The sequence below is a fragment of the Mesoplodon bidens genome (assembly GCF_964165515.1).
Source record: "Mesoplodon bidens genome assembly, chromosome: 10".
Classification (NCBI taxonomy): domain Eukaryota; kingdom Metazoa; phylum Chordata; class Mammalia; order Artiodactyla; family Ziphiidae; genus Mesoplodon; species Mesoplodon bidens.
Window position 1 is genome coordinate 80,684,669 of NC_138172.1, and position 20,111 is coordinate 80,704,779.

A 20,111-nucleotide genomic window follows, 5' to 3' on the forward strand; every position below is an offset into this window, starting at 1 on the left:
TAACACAACATTGTAAAGCAACTATACTCCAATAAGAATTAATTTTATGTAAAATAGATAGTTAGTGGGAAGCAGCTGCATAGCACAGGGAGATCAGCTCATGCTTTGTGACCACCTAGAGGGGTAGGATAGGGAGGGTGGGAGGGAGATGCAAGAGGGTGGGGATATGGGGATATATGTATACGTATAGCTGATTCACTTTGTTATACAGCAGCAACTAACACAACAATGTAAAGCAATTATACTCCAATAAAGATGTTTTTTAAAAAAGCCTAAACAAAAAAAAAAGAATTTTAAAAAAACATGCAAAGTAACATTTTCTATCAAAACTATATTTGACAGACATTATATTAAAAAAAAAGAATAAGATGGACAATTTCCTTTCCTGCTTTCTTTATTCTCTCCACTGTATCTCATACTACTAACCACTCCCTCTTTCTTGCAAATTTCTTCCTTTGTTTCAAGACATTATCTTCTTTTTCTTTTTTTTTTTAAATAGTTGTTCAGCAGTTTAAATTTTATTGACCTCCTGGGGTTTTTTGTTTGTTTGTTTGTTTGTTTTGTGGTACATGGGCCTCTCACTGTTGTGGCCTTTCCCGTTGCGGAGCACAGGCTCTGGACGCGCAGGCTCAGCGGCCATGGCTCACGGGCCCAGCCGCTCCGCGGCATGTGGGATCTTCCTGGACTGGGGCACGAACCCGCGTCCCCTGCATCAGCAGGCGGACTCTCAACCACTGCACCACCAGGGAAGCCTGACCTCTTGGTTTTTTTTAAAAAGTTAAATTTAAGGTCACACCTCTAAGTTCGATGCACTATATACAGATCGTGCAGAGTATGACTATGAAATTAGTCCATGCCGAAAAAGATTTACTAGGGTACAGAATCATTTTCATAAATACATATAGAAGTCTTGTGAAGACAGAAGAGGACTGACTCTTCAGGTTTTCTGAGACACTTTTCAAAGTGATTAAAGGCACAAAATGTGCACTACTGTGAATACATACATGTGCCTCTAATACAACCCATCAAAGATTTGGCTTCATGACTTACAAAACTAAATGTACTGAAATGAGATTCTGCTTCTTAGCTGAAAAACCAAAGAACCTATAAACATCATGTAGATAATTACTCCAAAATATGGAGATACAAATACAAGCACTTTATTTGAAAAAGCAGACACAAAAGATAGGTGTAAATTCAAAGTGTTTAAATGCTTCCATTTTGAATAATTCAGATAAGAACCTATACAAGTTTGTTCCCAGAAGCTAATGCATCAATCACTAGTCTCCACTAAGGAAAATGAATTCTAAAAATTAACATGGTTTTCAATAATTCAAATTCCACTATTTATATAAAAACCTAGAGAGACCAATAATAATATAAATAATATTTAGCTTCAAAAGATAAGTTAAAGACTTTTTTTTTTTTTTTTTTTTTGTGGTACGCGGGCCTCTTGCTGTTGTGGCCTCTCCCACTGCAGAGCACAGACTCCGGACGCGCAGGCTCAGCGGCCATGGCTCACGGCCCCAGCCGCTCCGTGGCATGTGGGATCTTCCTGGACTGGGGCACGAGCCCGGTCGGCATCGGCAGGTGGACTCTCAACCACTGCACCACCAGGGAAGCCCAAGACTTTTTTGATGTAATCAATTTACCGATGTTTGTCCAGGTCTGTTTAATATATATGCAAGGAAAATACACTCACTCCATAATTTCTTATAAAATAGCAAGTAAGGAGTAGATGTAGGAGATGTAGAAGGGGAAAGAGAATTCAAAAAGTCCTTCTCTTCAGTAACTTTCACTTCAGAATCATCAAAAAGCAACCACTTCCCCATATATTCCTTTAAGCTTTGCACTACATATGAAATTTTGTTTTCAAAACCACTCATGTTAATGCCTGTTTGGTCACTGGATTCCTTGTTTCTATCAGATTCATGGGTCCCATTAGTATTGTTAGTCTCAGAATTTCTATTTTCAGCAAATGCTGTACTGGCAACTTTATCAGGATTAGATGCTTTGTTGTTTAACTCATAATCTGCTTTACTCTTTTGTCCTCCAAGAAGTCCAACAGCTTCTACATTTTTTTTGTTCAAAGCTTTACTTGGCTGGGTATTTCCACTGACTCTAATTGACACTTCATCATCATAATTTTCGACCGTACCCCTGGCTTCCTCCTCATTCAATGGTTCTGGCTTACCTATTTCACACATTTGGTCGCTCACAAAATTTTCCTTATCTAGTTCTAAACTGTTAAGGTCGGTGACTTTAACAGAAGCAGTATAATGCCCACTACTAATTGTAATGCCACTGTGCATCACAACTGCAAATAGTCCATAGCTGTCGTTGGTTGGTTTTGTGCTCCATTCTTCTAGTGACAGTTTAAGAGGTGTCAGTAAAGGAGTATTGATCTTGGAAAGTCCACCACCATAACAATCAAACACAAAGAATACTGAAATAAGTACTAATATTCAGGTGCTTCTGTGAAGGATATATGGCACTTCCCCCCTTAATTTTCTTTATTTTCTCCAAGCCACTAGCAGCAAAGCACTTCAAATGAATAGTTAGAACTTCAGGCATTGTGTCAAACAAAAGACTTCGTTCAGCTTCAGTATAATGATGGCAATTTTCAAAGAAATATTTATCTTCTCCTCCAATCCTCTCCACTGAAGCAAACTGGGAAATTGCCCATCTCAGGGTCTTCATTTCTGTTTTTGGCTCTGAAGAACTTTCAGGGCTCTCCTCTACTTTGGAAAGCTCATCTTCTTGCACTGGTACACTGATGTCTTGAAAATCTTCTCTTCTTTCTGTTAAACTTTCACATTCTAAGCAACGAGTCCTTATTACCAGCTGACCTTGAAATAATTTCTCCACCAGCTCAAAACCAAGTTGCTCTGCACCTTTGTTTATGGGCTTAACTTCATTAACAGGCATAACATTCTTCCCTGGAGATTCAAGTCCACAACCATCAGCTGTATTATCATTCTCATACTTCCCCAAGTCCTCTTCAAGATCATATTCATTTTCTTTAGATTGTCCTTTGGATTCTTGGTTTGTTGTTATTTTACCCAGACTACAGAATTTAGAAATAATGCTGGGTTGCTTAGCTGCAGACTTTAACCAGTTTATTTTAACTCTTGATTTCTTTTGTGAGGGTCTTTCACTCTCATTTTCAGAAATGTACTTGGGGATTATTTTAGCAGGAATATCTAATGAATCAACTGTAGCTTTTCTTTTTGATCTGGTTTGTCTCTGGTTTTCTTCCAAAGACTGGTGTTCCTTAGAGACTTTAATTAATTTAATTAATTTAATTAATTTAATTCTTCATGTTACCAAATTCAGTGTCACTTTTTCTTTTCCCATTTACTTTTGGCAATTTTTCTTTATAGTTTTCAGAATGCCTCATACTGTCCATCTCCATGCTGTTATTACCACTCATTTCCTCTTTCTGATGTTTTTCTTCTACCTTGGTAGATAACTCTGCCACATTTTTTACTTCTTTTTTTAGGAGTTGGCATGTTTCTTGAATGTTTCCCAAAATACACTGTAATACTTCCTGTGCATCATGCTGTAGATATCCTTCATACATAGGATTGAGTTCCCTGAGTGTGTTAAGTAGTCGCCTTGGCTGAGTAGCAAGTTCATCAGTATATTTCTCTGGATTGAAGAGAAAACTAGCCTGAAGCTCTTCGACTGAAATGATCAAGGACTGTAAGCTGCGTATTAGTTCATAACTTGCTGAAGAATCTTCTTTGCAATTTCCCTTATCTTTTTGACTGGCTTCATCTTTTAGGGCTTCTTTCTTCCTTGAAATAATATTAAATAAGTGCTTCACTCCAGATTTAAAACCAGGACAAAAATATAATACCTGAAGTACACTATTAAGATAACAAGTATTGCCGAGATTATTCAGTCCCACAAACGGTAACAAGTTTTCTCTCTTCTCACAGTTGATAGGTGAGGACTGTGCTGCAGGAACAACTTGATCAATTTCAGACCCCTCTATATTCAGAAGTTTTTTCCTCATTTTCTTGAGAATCTGTGAAATCCAAGGCTCTCTTGGTTTCCTTTTTCTGAAAAAACTTCAAGGAAAGTCTGGTTTTTTTTTTTTTGATGGACTACCTCTTGAAAGCCCATTACGTTCACTAGGTACGACACCGGGCATTTTCTCTTCAAATCGCAAGGAGCTGATGAGAATTAATTTATACAGGGACCTTGTAATCATATCTAGAATATAACATCTTACCAGGTGCCGTATCTTCTGCTCTACCATTTCTTGCTGTTGGCTGTCCTTATCACTGGGGGTTGTTACATCGAAATGTTTCTCCCGTAACTCTGGTCATGGCCCAGAGCGAGGTCCGCGGTGGTGACGCCAAGGAGTCTAAGCGGGCTGAGGGCGGGTGCGACAGGTCAGCCCCTGCCCCGAGCCCGCGGGGGCCCGCGACCCACGGAAAAGCTGGCCGGATCGCCCTCCCCGCAGGGGAGTGACCATTCGCTCTCAAGACCGGGAACCCGGGCTGCCGCTCGGTCCTGCCAGGCGCCGGCACCGACTACATCCCCGAAGCGGCGCCCGACCGCGCCCGACCCCGTCCCCGCCCTGGGACGGCAAGGAGTACCAGAAGCGGCTCCGTTCGCCCGGCGCCGGAACCGCTGGCGTCTCAAGACGTTATTTTCTTCTCATTTTCCATCTACCTTCATAGCTGTTTCTTTTCCTTTCTCCTTCCTGAACTCAGCTTCCTCCATTACCTTAAAAGGTTGGTTTTTGCCAAAATTTTCAGCACTGGTCATTTTTTGTTCGCTATCTCACAGCTTTGATGGCACATTTTGGCTGATGACCCATATATAGTTAGCCCAGTCCTCTCTCCTGTGCTTTCTCATAAATCTATTTGCCCTCTTCGTGTTACCACTTACACATCCCACTGAAACCTAAACTTGACAAATGTGAATCTATGTAATCAACAAACCACTGTACAGGCTTACTAGGTGGCTGATACTATTCAAGCACTTTAATAAATATTAATTCACTTAATTTTTATAAAACTCTATAAAATAAGCATGATTATTATTGCTCCCATTTTAGAACGAGAAAGCTCATTAATTTACCAGAGTCACTCAACTAATAAGTGGTGGGAAGGAGGCTCTGTCCTGGCACCACCGTGGACCCAGATCTCCCAACCCAAACCCTAAGATGTACCCTAACCAACTACCCTCCTCACATCAAAATTGCCACGCAGTTCTAGTCACTTTTTACCTCCTCAGTACTTCCCTAATTCCTCTTTAACTCCAGTGCCTTAGTTCAATCGTTTACAATTTCTTTTCTGAAACACCTCGTAGCCTTCTCACTTTTCACTGTGCCCCTTCCAACACATCCCTCCACACTGCCAAGAGTGATCACTCTAAGACCAGATCTAATCATGTCACGTCCCTGCTTAAAACCACCCAATGACTGTGCACTGCCTTCATGATAAAATCCAAACTCCCTAACATAATGCATAAGGCCAAGAAGCTTCATCAGCTACCATCGTTCTATAAATCCTACAGTCCAGGCCTACCCATTCCCTACAATTTCCTGAAGGTATAATGCTCATCCACAAATATGTGCCTTTTCCGATCTCTTCTTTTATCTTTAATCCCCCTCCACATTGGAGGAGGTGACACTTCCAATTATGTTTTCATTTGTTTGTCTCCATGCCTTTATTGAGACATCTCTTGAAAGCTAGGTTCATGACTTCTATTTCTGTACATCAACCTCTCCTGTGGTACTTGGCACGTGGTAGGCAATGAGCAAAAAACATGATGAATGAAAGTATGGACAAACAAGTGAAATACCTTAAGCTTATCTGAAGTGTTTTATCAGACTAATGAGACAACCACTGAACAAAGAATGAAACTGAATTTGGCATTTGTGATGCAGCTGCAGCCCTCTAAGCAAAGCTTTGATCTTAAACTTCCTTTCTAATGCTAGCATTATGATTCCACTCTACTAAAAGTCAATTGATACCTTTTGCCAGCACCAGTTGCCTTAAAAGCAGGACCACCAAGAAATATAATTCCACAATGTTGGGACCTGGATCAAATGGCATCAGATAGCAGACAGACTCTGGCAGTGCTCTGTGCCAATGTCCACATCTATTAGATTCATTTGCTAACTAGTCTTATTATCTATTTCATGTTGGGATTTCTTTAGGGTGTGGTAGAATGGGACAGATGGGTTGAAAGTCTTCCTTCAGGCATCATACAGATAGGATTGGGCAGATGGGTTCCTTTCAGATAATCAACCTTTAAGCCTGGAACACATGGACAAGCAGAGAGAAAAAGAACATACCATTGTCTAGTAATAGATAAAAATATAGTTGGTAATGGACACAATTAAAAATAAGATTTGAAATGTATAAATCAAAACTGGAAAGTGGCATTGTGTCACTTCCCTTCAAAGGTACAGATTTTCACAAGCAACAAGTTTGAATTATAGTAATAAGTGACCTCAGAAACCTAAAAAAACTTACAAAAAAAAGACCACTCTTAGCAATAGAAGACGCCAACCTGAAATAAGTTTTGTAGTAACAAGAACAAGGCTCAATTTTATTGAATATTTCTATCAGTTAACTGGATGAGAATTTTATAGAATATTAAACAAATGAGCAAGTGATATTAATCTGGGAGGAAAAAATCAGAAGCCAAAAGGATTTCCTCACTGTGGAAAGATGGACTGAAATAATTTTTAAAAAGACATGAGTAAAGAATATTGCACTTAGGTCTCCCTAAAACCCAAGTGAAAACAAAATAATTCTTACACAAGTGTACAATGTAGAGATATGTATTTGAGGCAGCATATGCAAAAAGAGAAGGAATGAGAGTTGATGAAGTAGTTGGCATAATCAGCTGGAGGAAGTTGAATCCTTGGCTGTTTTAAAAGAAAAACCATATCTGTGGTGGAGAGCATCCACTGACAGCTCATTTCCAAACTCCGCCCTCCTTTACTCTGCTCACTGCCCTGGGACACAGCTGTCCTGGATACAGGACAGCAGTGAGTCTTCCTTTACTCGGAGTTCCGGTTGGGTTTGGCTAAATGGTAGCATGAGCAGGAGACGAGGGAGGACAGAGAGTAAGATGTGGGTATTTCCTCCCACAGGCCCTTCTGGGTACTGAGTGCGTCCCAGTCACGCAAAAGTTCATGGTGCTGCCTGACAACCATCTTCAGGCATTCACCTCCATCTCTGATTCCAGTAACAATCTCCTTCTCTTACTCCTTTAGGGGAAGGGATGATAAGGATACTCTCCTGTTTCTAGCCCTGGGGTTTGCCCCAGGCCGTTTGGATTTTTGTAAATGGTTCCTTCATTAAAATCTCCTCCAATTGCCCAATTTAGTATGACATGTACTTCCCGCAGGCACCCTTACAGATAAACTAGCATTTATGAAACACCTACTATATGCCAAGCACTTAGTAGGAGCTGTTATACTTATGGTTTCAGCATCCCTCTGAGGTAGGTTCTATCATATGTTGTAGATGAAATGATGGAGGCATCCAGAGGCTGATTTACTTAAGGCCAAACATCAAGTAGGTAACCAGGTTGGATGTGACCCCAGGCTGCCTGACTTAGGGCCCATGAATATAGAACAATTCTGCTATATTCATTTCACTCTGTTCAGAATAAGTCATGGCTTATGCTTATACTCTTAATCTGGAGAATAGTTCTTTCCCCCTGGCTTCATACTTTCAGAGGAATTAAACAAAACAAGTGTGTTTAGTGACAATTTCAGGAAGCATGAGGGCTCTCATAACTCAGAAATATGGAGACAGTGCAAATTTGTAAAATCTTTCTGAAAAGCATTTTGACAATATGCATCCAGGACCTTAAAGCATGCACTTACCCTTAGGCCCATTAATTCCACTTATAAAAGTCTATCCCAAGAAAATAATCAGAGATGTAAATAATGACTTAAGTACTAAGATGTTCATTGCAGAGTAAGTTACAAGGACAAAAAAAAACAAAAAAAATCAAAACCTGAAATAAGCTTGAAGTTCAACAATAGAAAAATAGTTAACTAAGTTATTATGCAGGTATGTATATGTATAGACTCACATGGATGTGCAATGTTAAAGCTACCAAAATTGTGTCTTGGAAATAGAATGAATTGAGGAAATTCTCATATTGTTAGTATAGGATTCAGAAGATTATCAGACTGTATACTCTATGTTTTAGAGCACGTGTGTGCATGTACACATGCACGTGTAAGGAAAAAAATGATTTTAGGACTACAAAACATTAACTGCATCTATCTTTACATTTGGGAGTATAAGTGATTACTTTATTTCTTCTGTATAACTTTCTACTTGCTTTTCTGTATTTTCCAGGTGGCACAATAGAAGCAAAAATAAAAATTATTTTAAAACATCAATAACTGTGATTAAAATGATCTAACTATAATTATATAATCATAATAATAACTGTGATTAAAATAACTGCGATTTATATATGGCTAAAATAATAGGAACTGCATAACCTGAAAAAGAGAAGATTCAATAAAATGTAGATGAAGGGCTATCAAAAGAAAGAGTTTGACACTCATCCTAAATAGATCAAACAGAAGAACCTGAACCAACAGAAATTAGAGGAAGATAGATAGACTTTGTCTATAAGAAGGGAAAGAATTCTAATAGACTTTTTAAAAGTGGGAACATGTTGTCTCAAAGGGTTTTGATTTTTCTGTCACTGGAAGCATTCAAGAAGAGGTTTGACCCAAATTTTTCAGGAAGCTTCTTGCAGTGATTTAAACTTTGGACAGGTAGTTAGGCCTAGAAGTCTCTCCTTCCAGAGGGTCTAAAATTTGCATGCTACTGAACAACAATATCTAAACATTTCCTCACCATCAGAGATTGTCTCTTTGGGATAAGGAATTTTTGTTTCTGAAAATTCTCTTTTAATCTCCTCTGTGGAGGCAAAGTAGAATGCCTTTCTGAGTTCAAAAGTAGTTCCTTTGAGGGCAAGGGACATGTCTTCCCATCATTGTGTACAACAGTTTCAAGTACAGAGCCTACCTAGAGCAACTCGGGTTTTTATTTAAGTAAGCCAGTGTACCAGACCTGGTTAAACACCACCCCAGATCCACTCCATCCTGCAACATCCCTCACTTCCCAGCGGGAGGACCCTCATCTCCTAGCACCATTGCATCTCTGGCCCCTGACCAGGAAGCCACAAAACATAACAGACAGAGCAGTTCATGGGTTTGTGGGGGAGGGAGCCAGGTGAATTGCTTGCCTTCTCCCAAGCTTTCTCCCTTTACTGTCCTAGGATGTGATGGCTCTATAAGGCTCCTCTCAAGGCATCTCCCACACTGCACAAAGAGCCCTGTTTCCTTGAGAGACTCGCTCTCACGTCACAGCGATTTCTGCCCAAGTATAGCATGAGCACACAGCTTAGCTTTCAGGTCTGTTCTCTGAAGGATGTGCAGTAAGATAGCAACTGAAATTTTCTTGTGAGTTGGTTGATCAAAGGATAACCAATCCACCCTACAAGATCTTCTGAAAGAGTGAGCCACGGGTAAATTCTCACACAAAGAACTAAAGGGAGAATTGATGTGTGGCCTGAAGGAGGCAAAAAGAGCCCTGCAATGAGCATGAGGACCCTGGGACCAGACGGCAGCAGACAGCGGGTGGACAGGAGGGGGTGACCAACAAACATCACCTCTGTCTGTGTCCAAAGCTTGCCAGGGAGAAGCTTTACTAGCAAACTTCCTCCTTGCCTCAGCCCTCCCCAAACTCCCTCAAGCAACCCGCTGGAGGACACCATCCTCTCCCAAGGCCTCTCTCTCCTCCCAATCCTGGTGCCCTTGCCCTTGACTCACCAACTTTCAGTTCCCCGCCTGCAATGAGCATGCACGCCATGCTCAGAACGTTGCTTCTGTCCACAGGGAATTCTAGAGTCCCCATCACATAGAGGCCTCTGAGGGACGGAAGATCTGTATCCACAAGGACAGTCCTGTCTGCAGAAGGAAAAGAAATTGCTCAGACCCATAAACATAACGAGAATTACCTCCTCTCCTCCAGCGACCTGCACTGCGGTGCTCCAGGCAGTTCAGGAGCTGCTTCCCTTGCTGCCTGGGTCAGGACAGGGGCAGGAAGTGAAATAACAAATGGTTTTCCAAAGGCTAGGCTTTCATAAAGAGGCAGGGGAAACAAGAAGCCATGATGCATACATTCTGCCATCACTTCACAAACTGAGGGTCATGGCCAAAGGCATTGCTGATGCCCCAAACCCTGCCCCAAGCCTACTTTACTGTAAACATCCAGATGAGCTCCACACCCTTTGTCCCCATCCCTCCAGTTTGGCTCTCATGTCTGAGAGGTAGACAACCATACAGACGACCTTGGCCTCTGAAGTCAGACTATCTGGATGTGAATCCCAGCTCTGCTACTGTCTGACTGCGTGGACCAACAATTTTACCCCTCTGTGCCTCAGTTTTCTAATCTGTGAAGTGAGGATGATAATAAAAATACCTGCTTCATTCATAAGTTTTTTGTGAGGATTAAATGAATCAATAGACCTAAAGGGCTGAACCATTCTCAATTCCCAAATCCCACCATGAAAAGCCCAGTGGCTGGTACGTGCTCAATAAACGCTGGAAATCTTCATTATTAGTACTGTTGTACATTAGCTTGCCAAGCTAACAGAGCTCATGGGACAACTTAAAACTTATTCTTCATTTCCCCTTCCATAAAAGCAGTTTCCATACAACTTCAGGAGAAAGAAACATTGATTTTTGTTTGAAAGTAACAATAGAATAATACATGAGTAAAAATTCACCTTTAAAACAGTAAATATTTCATGTGTGCCGAAGTATTAAGTGTTACTTTCTGAGGCTTTGGAGTAATTCAACCCAAATTAAAGATATCAAATAAACATTTCTGCTTACATCTTAAGTATCATAATCACTGACACATGCAAAGATTTTTAAGGAATTAAAAAAAATTTTTATTTTGTTGAAGTATAGTTGCTTTACAATGTTGTGTTAGTTTCTGGTGTACAGCAAAGTAATTCAGTTATACATACATATCTATTCTTTTTCATATTCTTTTCCATTATAGGTTATTAGAAGATACTGAATATAGTTCCCTGTGCTATACAGTAGGTCCTTGAGGTTATCCACTCTATATATAATAGTTTGCCTCTGTTAATCCCACACTCTCAGTCCTTCCTTCTCCCACCCCCTCTCCCTTGGCAACCACAAGTCTATTCTCTATGGATGTGAATCTGTTTCTGTTTCATATTTAAGGAATTTTTTTTAACATAATCTCACTTCTCATTCCAGAAAACAATGCACCTGTTGTTCTTAAGGACCTGATCACCCAAATTAACTTCTCAGGAGTTGTCTTTTCTGGTTCCTGCCTACTGCTCAAAGGATAAGACCACCACACCTTCCTATGGCAGACAGTAGAGGGTTGTGAACCAACCATTTCCCTCTTCCTCCTGGTTCATAGTTAGACTACCTTTTCTAGCCTCCTCTACAATTAAATGAAGCCATGTGACTGAGGTGTAGTCAATAAAATGTAGGCAGAATCGAAGTGTGACATCTCCAGACCTGGTCCCTAAATTCTCCTGCATGTATTCCCTCCCTCCCCTTGTGTCTCAGTTAAATAGTAGAACACAGGTTCTCATGGTGTGGGCATGGGACAAACAGCATCTGCATCACCCACTCATCCATCAGAAGCAACCCAAGTTTTAGCCCTGCTGGTAAGCCATTCATGGTCTCACACTGGATCCACCACTCCCCTGTGGAAATCTCTCTCTAGTGATACCCTGGACCTTCTTACAACATAGCACTAAAACACATTATTGTAATTACATACATGATTATTGCTTGTAAGGAGGGAACTGTCACTGGGCTGGTCCTCAGTGTAATTATGTCTTTCTCTCCAACTGTTACTTCCTTAGGAGAAGAGAACATCCCTTTTTCAAAATCCCTAGTGCTTACTGTGACATCAAATATAAAGCTGTTAAATAAACATTGCCCAGATCTGTTGAGTTTAGTTCCCGACACCCCTTAAAATTCAAGAGTTTATTAGTGACTGATACAAAATGAATAATCAGGCTAAACAGATGAAAATAAATTTGCATTTCAATTTCAATTTCACGCCTGCTCCTTTCCATACATTCAAACAAAGGAGTGAAATATCTAGAGAATGTTCTAGGTTTAACATATATTTTATAGATTCATGACTTTAACATGACTTCAAAAGCAAGACAGAAATTATTTCAAGCAAACACTTTTCAATACAAGAGTTCTATACAAATAGCCTTTATCTCTTCCAACCTATGGCCCATTCTACCAGTGTTTGGCTATTGAACCTGATTGTACAAAATAACTGAATTTCTTCAATAAATGTTTTCTCTCATTCACAAAATACTTACACACAACACACACACACACACACACAAAAGAATGATACTAGGCCTCTTTTGAATATACTTCTCAGCTAAAATATGTCTATTACATGGAATTTAAAGTTTGCCCTTTGGTCTTTAGCACATTCCCCCTTCGTAGATGTTTTTCTTTCTTCTTTTTTTTTTTTTTTTTTTTTTTTTACCACACCACGAAGCTTGCAGGATCTTGGTTCCCCGGCCGGAGGTCTGGCCCAAGCTCCTGTGGAAGGAGCTCTGAGTCCAAACATCTGGACTAACAGAGAACCTCAGACCCCAGGGAATATCAATCAGAGTGAGGCCTCCCAGAGGTCCTCATCTCAGCACCAAGACCCAGCTCTATACAACTGCCTGCAAACTCCAGTGCTGGATGTCTCAGGCCAAACAACCAGTAAAACAGGAATATAGCACAACCCATCAAAAAAAAAAAAAAAAAAAAAAAAGAAATGACAAAAAAATATGTTACATACGAAGGAGCAAGGTAAAAACCTACACGACCAAATAAATGAAGACAAAATAGGCAACCTACCTGAAAAAGAATTCAGGGTAATGATAGTATAGATGATCCAAAATCTCAGAAACAGAATGGAGAAAATACAAGAAACATTTAACAAGGATCTAGAAAAACTAAAGAGCAAACAAACAGTGATGAACAACACAATTACTGAAATTAAAAATACTCTAGAAGGAATCCATAACAGAATAACTGAGGCAGAAGGATGGATAAGTGAGCTGGAAGATAAAATGGTGGAATAACTGCCAGGGAGCAGAATAAAGAAAAAAGAATGAAAAGAATTGAGGACAGCCTCAGAGACCTCTGGGACAACATTAAACACACCAACACTCGAATTATAGGGCTCACAGACGAAGGAGAGAAAAAAAAGGGGTCTGAGAAAATATTTGAAGAGATTATAGTTGAAAACTTCCCTAACATGGGAAAGGAAATAGTCGATCAAGTCCAGGAAGCACAGAGAGTCCCATACAGGATAAACCCAAAGAGAAACACGCCAAGACACATATTAATCAAACTATCAAAAATTAAATACAAAGAAAACATATTAAAAGCAGCAAGGGAAAAGCAACAAATAATATATAAGGTAATCCCCATAAGGTTAACACCTGATCTTTCAGCAGAAACTCTGCAAGCCAGAAGGGACTGGCAGGACATACTTGAAGTGATGGAAGGGAAAAACCTACAACCAAGATTCCTCTACCCAGCAAGGATCTCATTCAGATTTGATGGGGAAATTAAAACCTTTACAGATAAACAAAAGTTAAGAGAATTCAGCACAACCAAACCAGCTTTACAACAAACGCTAAAGAAACCTCTAGGCAGGAAACACAAGAGAAGGAAAAGACCTACAACAACAAACCCAAAACAATTAAGAAATGGTAATAAGAACATACATTTCAATAATTACCTTACATGTAAATGGATTAAATGCTCCCACCAAAAGACACAGACGGGCTGAATGTATACAAAAACAAGACCCATGTATATGCTGTCTACCAGAGACCCACTTCAGACCTAGGGACACATACAGACTGAAAGTGAGAGAAAGGAAAAAGATATTCCATGCAAATGGAAATCAAAAGAAAGCTGGAGTAGCAATTCTCATATCAGACAAAATAGACTTTAAAACAAAGACCATTACAAGAGACAAAGAAGGACACTACATAATGATCAAGGGATCAACCAAAGAAGAAGATATAACAATTGTAAATATTTACGCACCCAAAATAGGAGCACCTCCATACATAAGGCAAATGTTAACAGCCATAAAAGGGGAAATCGACAGTAACACAATCATAGTAGGGGATTTTAACACTCCACTTTCACCAATGGACAGATCATCCAAAATGATAATAAATAAGGAAACACAAGCTATAAATGATACATTAAACAAGATGGACCTAACTGATATTTATAGGACATTCCATCCAAAAACAACAGAATGCACTTTCTTCTCAAGTGCCCATGTAACATTCTCCAGGATAGATCATATCTTGGGTCACAAATTAAGCCTTGGTAAATTTAAGAAAATTCAAATCATATCAAGTATCTTTTCCAACCACAACACTATGAAAGTAGATATCAATTACAGGAAAAAATCTGTAAAAACTACAAACACATGGAGGTTAAACAATACACTACTTAATAACCAAGAGATCACTGAAGAAATCAAACTGGAAATCAAAAAATACCTAGAAACAAATAAACAATGAAAACATAATGGCCCAAAACCTATGGGATGCAGCAAAAGCAATTCTAACAGAGAAGTTTATAGCAATACAATCCTACCTCAGGAAACAAGAAACATCTCAAATAAACAACCTAACCTAAAGCAATCAGAGAAAGAAGAACAAAAAAACCCCAAAGTTAGCAGAAGGAAAGAAATCATAAAGATCAGATCAGAAATAAATGAAAAAGAAATGAAGGAAACGATAGTAAAGGTAAATAAAACTAAAAGCTGCTTCTTTGAGAAGATAAACAAAATTGATAAGCCATTAGCCAGACTTATCAAGAAAAAAAAGGGAGAAGACTCAAATCAACAGAATAAGAAACGAAAAAGGAGAAGTAACAACTGACACTGCAGAAATACAAAGGATCATGAGAGATTACTACAAGCAACTCTATGCCAATAAAATGGACAACCTGGAAGAAATGGACAAATTCTTAGAAAAGCACAACCTTCTGAGATTGAACCAGGAAGAAATAGAAAATATAAACAGACCAATCACAAGCACTAAAATTGAAACTGTGATTAAAAATCTTCCAAAAGACAAAAGTCCAGGACCAGATGGCTTCACAGGTGAATTCTATCAAACATTTAGAGAAGATCTAACACCTATCCTTCTCAAAACCTTCTAAAATATAGCAGAGGGAGGAACACTCCCAAACTCATTCTATGAGGCCACTATCACCCTGATACCAAAACCAGACAAAGATGTCACAAAAAAAGGAAAGTACAGGTCAATAGCACTGACGAACATAGATGCAAAAATCCTCAACAAAATACTAGCACATTAAAAGGATCATACACCATGATCAAGTGGGGTTTATTCCAGGAATGCAAGGATTCTTCATATATTCAAATCAATCAATGTGATACACCATATTAACAAACTGAAGGAGAAAAACCATATGATCATTTCAATAGACGCAGAAAAATCTTTCGATAAAATTCAACACCCATTTGTGATTAAAAAAATTCTCCAGACCGTAGGCATAGAGGGAACTGACCTCAACATAATAAAGGCCATATATGACAAACCCACAGCCAACATTGTCCTCAATGGTGAAAAACTGAAACCATTTAAACTAAGATCAGGAAGACAAGGTTGCCCACTCTAACCACTATAATTCAACATAGTTTTGGAAGTTTTAGCCACAACAATCAGAGACAAAAAAGAAATAGAAGGAATCCAAATCAGAAAAGAAGAAGTAAAGCTGTCACTGTTTGCAGATGGCATCATACTATACATAGAGAATCCTAAAGATGCTACCAGAAAACTACTAGAGCTAATCAATGAATTTGGTAAAGTAGCAGGACAGAAAATTAATGCACAGAAAACTCTTGCATTCCTATATACTAATGATGAAAAATCGGAAAGAGAAATTAGGGAAACACTCCCTTTTACCATTGCAATAAAAAGAATAAAATACCTAGGAATAAACCTACCTAGGGAGACAAAAGACCTGTATGCAGAAAACTATAAGACACTGATGAAAGAAATTAAAATGATACAAACAGACGGAGAGATATACCATGTCCTTGGATTGGAAGAATCAAAATTGTGAAAATGACTATACTACCCAAAGCAATCCACAGATTCAATGCAATCCCTATCAAACTACCAATAGCATTTTTCACAGAACTAGAACAAAAAATTTCACAATTTGTATGGAAACACCAAAGACCCTGAATAGCCAAAGCAATCGTGAGAAAGAAAAATGGAGCTAGAAGAATCAGGCTCCCGGACTCCAGACTATACTACAAAACTACAGTAATCAAGACAGTATGGTACAGGGTAGAAAGCCCAGAGATAAACCCATGCACATATGGTCACCTTATCTTTGATAAAGCAGGCAAGAGTATACAATGGAGAAAAGACAGCCTCTTCAATAAGTTTTGCTGGGAAAACTGGGCAGCTTCATGTAAAAGAATTAAATTAGAACACTTTCTAAAACCATACACAAAAATAAACTCAAAATGGATTCAAGGCCTACATATAAGGCCAGACACTCTAAAACTCTTAGAGGAAAACATAGGCAGAACATTCTATGACATAAATCATGGCAAGATCCTTTTTGACCCACCTCCTAGAGAAATGGAAATAAAAACAAAAATAAACAAATGGGACCTAATGAAACTTAAAAGCTTTTGCACAGCAATGGAAACCATAAACAAGAGGAAAAGACAACCCTCAGAATGGGAAAAAATATTCGCAAACAAAGCAACTGACAAAGGATTAATCTCCAAAATATACAAGCAGCTCATGCAGCTCAATATCAAAAAAAACAAACAACCCAATACAAAAATGGGCAGAAGACCTATATAGACATTTCTCCAAAGCAGACATACAGATTGCCAACAAACTCATGAAAAGATGCTCAACATCACTAATCATTAGAGAAATGCAAATCAAAACCACAGTCAGGTATCACCTCACACCGGTCAGAATGGCCATCATCAAAAAATCTACAAACAAGAAATGCTGGAGAGGGTGTGGAGAAAAGGGAACCCTCTTGCATTGTTGGTGGGAATGTAAATTGATACAGCCACTATGGAGAACAGTACGGGGGCTCCCTATAAAACTAAAAAGAGAACTACCATATGACCCAGAAATCCCACGACTGGGCATATACCCTGAGAAAACCATAATTCAAAAAGAGTCATGTACCACAATGTTCACTGCAACACTATTTACAATAGCCAGGACATGGAAGCAACCTAAGTGTCCATCAACAGATGAATGGATAAAGAAGATGTGGCACATATATACAATGAAATATTACTCAGGCATAAAAAGAAATGAAATTGAATTATTTGTAGTGAAGTGGATGGACCTAGGGTCTGTCATACAGAGTGAAGTAAGCCAGAAAGAGAAAAACAAATACCGTATGCTAACATATATATATATATGGAATCTAAAAAAATATTATTCTGATGAACCTAAGGGCAGGACAGGAATAAAGACAGAGACATACAGAATGGACTTGAGGACACGGGGAGCGGGAAGATTAAGCTGGGACGAAGTGAGAGAGTAGCATTGACATATATACACTACCAAATGTAAAATAGATAGCTAGTGGGAAGCAGCTCCATAGCACAGGGAGATCAGCTCGCTGCTTTGCGACCACCTAGAGGGGTGGGATAAGAAGGGTGGGAGGGAAACGCGAGAGGGAGGGGATATGGGGATATACATATGCATATAGCTGATTCACTTTGTTATATAGCAGAAAGTAACACAACCCTGTAAAGCAATTATACTCCAATAAAAATGTTAAAAAAAAGAGATGAGTTAGACATGTTTCCCATCATCAGGTGAAGACAGACAAATAAATACAACACAATATCCTTGAAATGATAATATACTTTTTCATTACATGGAGATTGACCTCATCTTCATTTTCATCGACTTCAAAATAGAAGGTCTGTCCAAGTGCCTATTATAACAAAATTCTGTGAAAATGAAATAAACCTATTACCACTAAAGACTTTTGTAAAAGAATTCTCCTTGTATTACAGTAACAGAGATGACAGCTAGCATTGCAAGTGGTGCAGGCAAAACACTTCCTCCTGACTTAGTCTCTAGAGCAGATCAGGTACAAATGGACCAACCCTCAGCTATAATGACAGCTTCTAGAGGATTTCTCTCTGTTCCAGGTGTGGAAAGTTAGGACCAATATGCCACATTGTCTAGAAGTAGCATGATTTCCATGAAGTTACTCAAGACGTTTCAGAAAAATCATCCAGAAGCAGTTATGCACACAACCCACTTAGAAACTTGAATGATAGACCACACCTAATTTAACTGTGGCCCAATGCTTTTCACCTTGTCTTGACTTGGTCAAGGCTCCTGCCTCCTACTGTGTCAGTGACCAATCTATCCTACTGAAGAGAATGAGCACTAGCATATGGAGGGAACCATCTGAAATTTCTGTTGCTCGATGGGAGGCTGATGGGGGAACATATCTCGAAAGAGACTCCAAAAAGAATTAATGAGTACCAGATGTAATTAAAGACTTCTTTCCCCCTCAAAGGAGCTCAGGACCAGCCATGGGGTGGTGCTTCTTGGTCCCGAATTATACCCTCTTTCCACTTGTTCATCCATCAAACACTAAACATCCCACCATCTTTATTTTAGTGTTTTTTCCCAAGCGGTGAAATGGTTGTATTTTGTATTTTGACAATGAAAAGCATAAAGCTTTATAAATAATATCTGGAAAGTTAACACTAAGGAAAAATCACCTGACTTTCCCCACGTATCAAATGCAACTACAAAAATAAAAACAAAGAGGCATTAGTCTTCTATAAATGCATAGCTACCCTTAAGACCAGAAATCCTGAGCCAAATCAAAAGGCAGATGTCTCTGACAGAGGCGAGGGCTTCTCTGTATCAGGAATGATCTGACTACTATAGCTACAAAGCGTGCCATATAATTTCAACACTAGATTTAAACTCATTTTTTTTCCCCAGCAAAGTCAGGGAATCAAGGTCACTATTGTGTAGCATTCCAAGGGTCTGACATTCATCTAAATCCTGTAGAAAAGAGATCAAGGGCGAAGGGCACAGATCCTGGGAATAATGAAGGGGTCTCGTGAATAAGCACAATTTAGGGCAGGCAGACCCACTGCTTGTGTTATATTCGCTGTATCAGGCCCATAACTTAGGTGGTGAAGACAGTTTCCACTACAACCCTGCTATTGTCAGGAACACAGCCTACACCAACTTTGGACATGTCTCTGACTTCTAGGGGAGAATGATGGCATGCAAGGGCAGAGCAGGACATACAAGGACTATTTGTAGGCTTGTTATTTTCCTGTACCTTCCATACTTAATAAGCTTGTTTCTACATTCAGTCTTAGCTCCAATACTTTCCCATAAATATGTGAACCAATGGAAAAATAAGTTTTAATGCCATTTCAATCACTACTAAGTGACCCAATCTTCCTTTTTAAAAAGAAAAGACCATTTTTAGCTCTAAAGTAACTATTTTAGATATTTAGATATACATATGTACACAGTCATTGGTAGTATTTTCTCTCCTTTGTAGTCGTTTAGCTTTTGGTGACTCTAACGATTTACCCAAATATTTATCCATCTATCACAATATATCATGATATATGAGGATGGCTCATCCAAAAAAATTACTTTTATAATAGAATGGAAATTGTCATACATAAACAGCTCACAGGAATGGAAGGTTAACATGATTGAAAATGAACGTCAAGTAGACTAATTTACAGAGATGCTGGTATTCATTTATAAAGAATTCATTCTCTTATAGAAAAAGCAGAACAAAGAAGTGCTAGAAGATGATGCAGTTTTTCTATAACTGTATTCTTTTCAAAGAGCTGCTAACTTTACAGCCTGCCTTTTTCATCAAATCCACACAGGTGGTTTCTTTATTCTACTCTATCATTTTTTTCAAACTGGTCTTAAAAATAGGCAGAAGAGGCAGTTTTCAA

The 20,111-nt window shown here is 39.0% G+C and overlaps 2 protein-coding genes across 2 annotated transcripts in view; both read right to left on the minus strand.

Annotated features, from left to right (window-relative positions):
• Nucleotides 1–20,111, minus strand: part of PKHD1 (PKHD1 ciliary IPT domain containing fibrocystin/polyductin) — a gene marked incomplete at its 3' end in the record, with an annotated part of 426,508 nt that overhangs the window by 139,599 nt on the left and 266,798 nt on the right. Inside the window, exon 53 of the mRNA XM_081247000.1 lies at nt 9,842–9,979. Within this exon, the coding sequence (XP_081103126.1) occupies nt 9,842–9,979 (138 nt within the window). The remainder of the gene's footprint in view (nt 1–9,841; nt 9,980–20,111) is intronic.
• On the minus strand, nt 1,644–4,159 carry LOC308623774 (ubiquitin carboxyl-terminal hydrolase 1-like; the record flags this gene model as incomplete). Its single annotated transcript, XM_081246466.1, is given in 5 exon segments — nt 1,644–2,446; nt 2,532–3,312; nt 3,314–3,997; nt 3,999–4,100; nt 4,103–4,159. Coding segments are annotated over 5 exon segments (2,427 nt in total).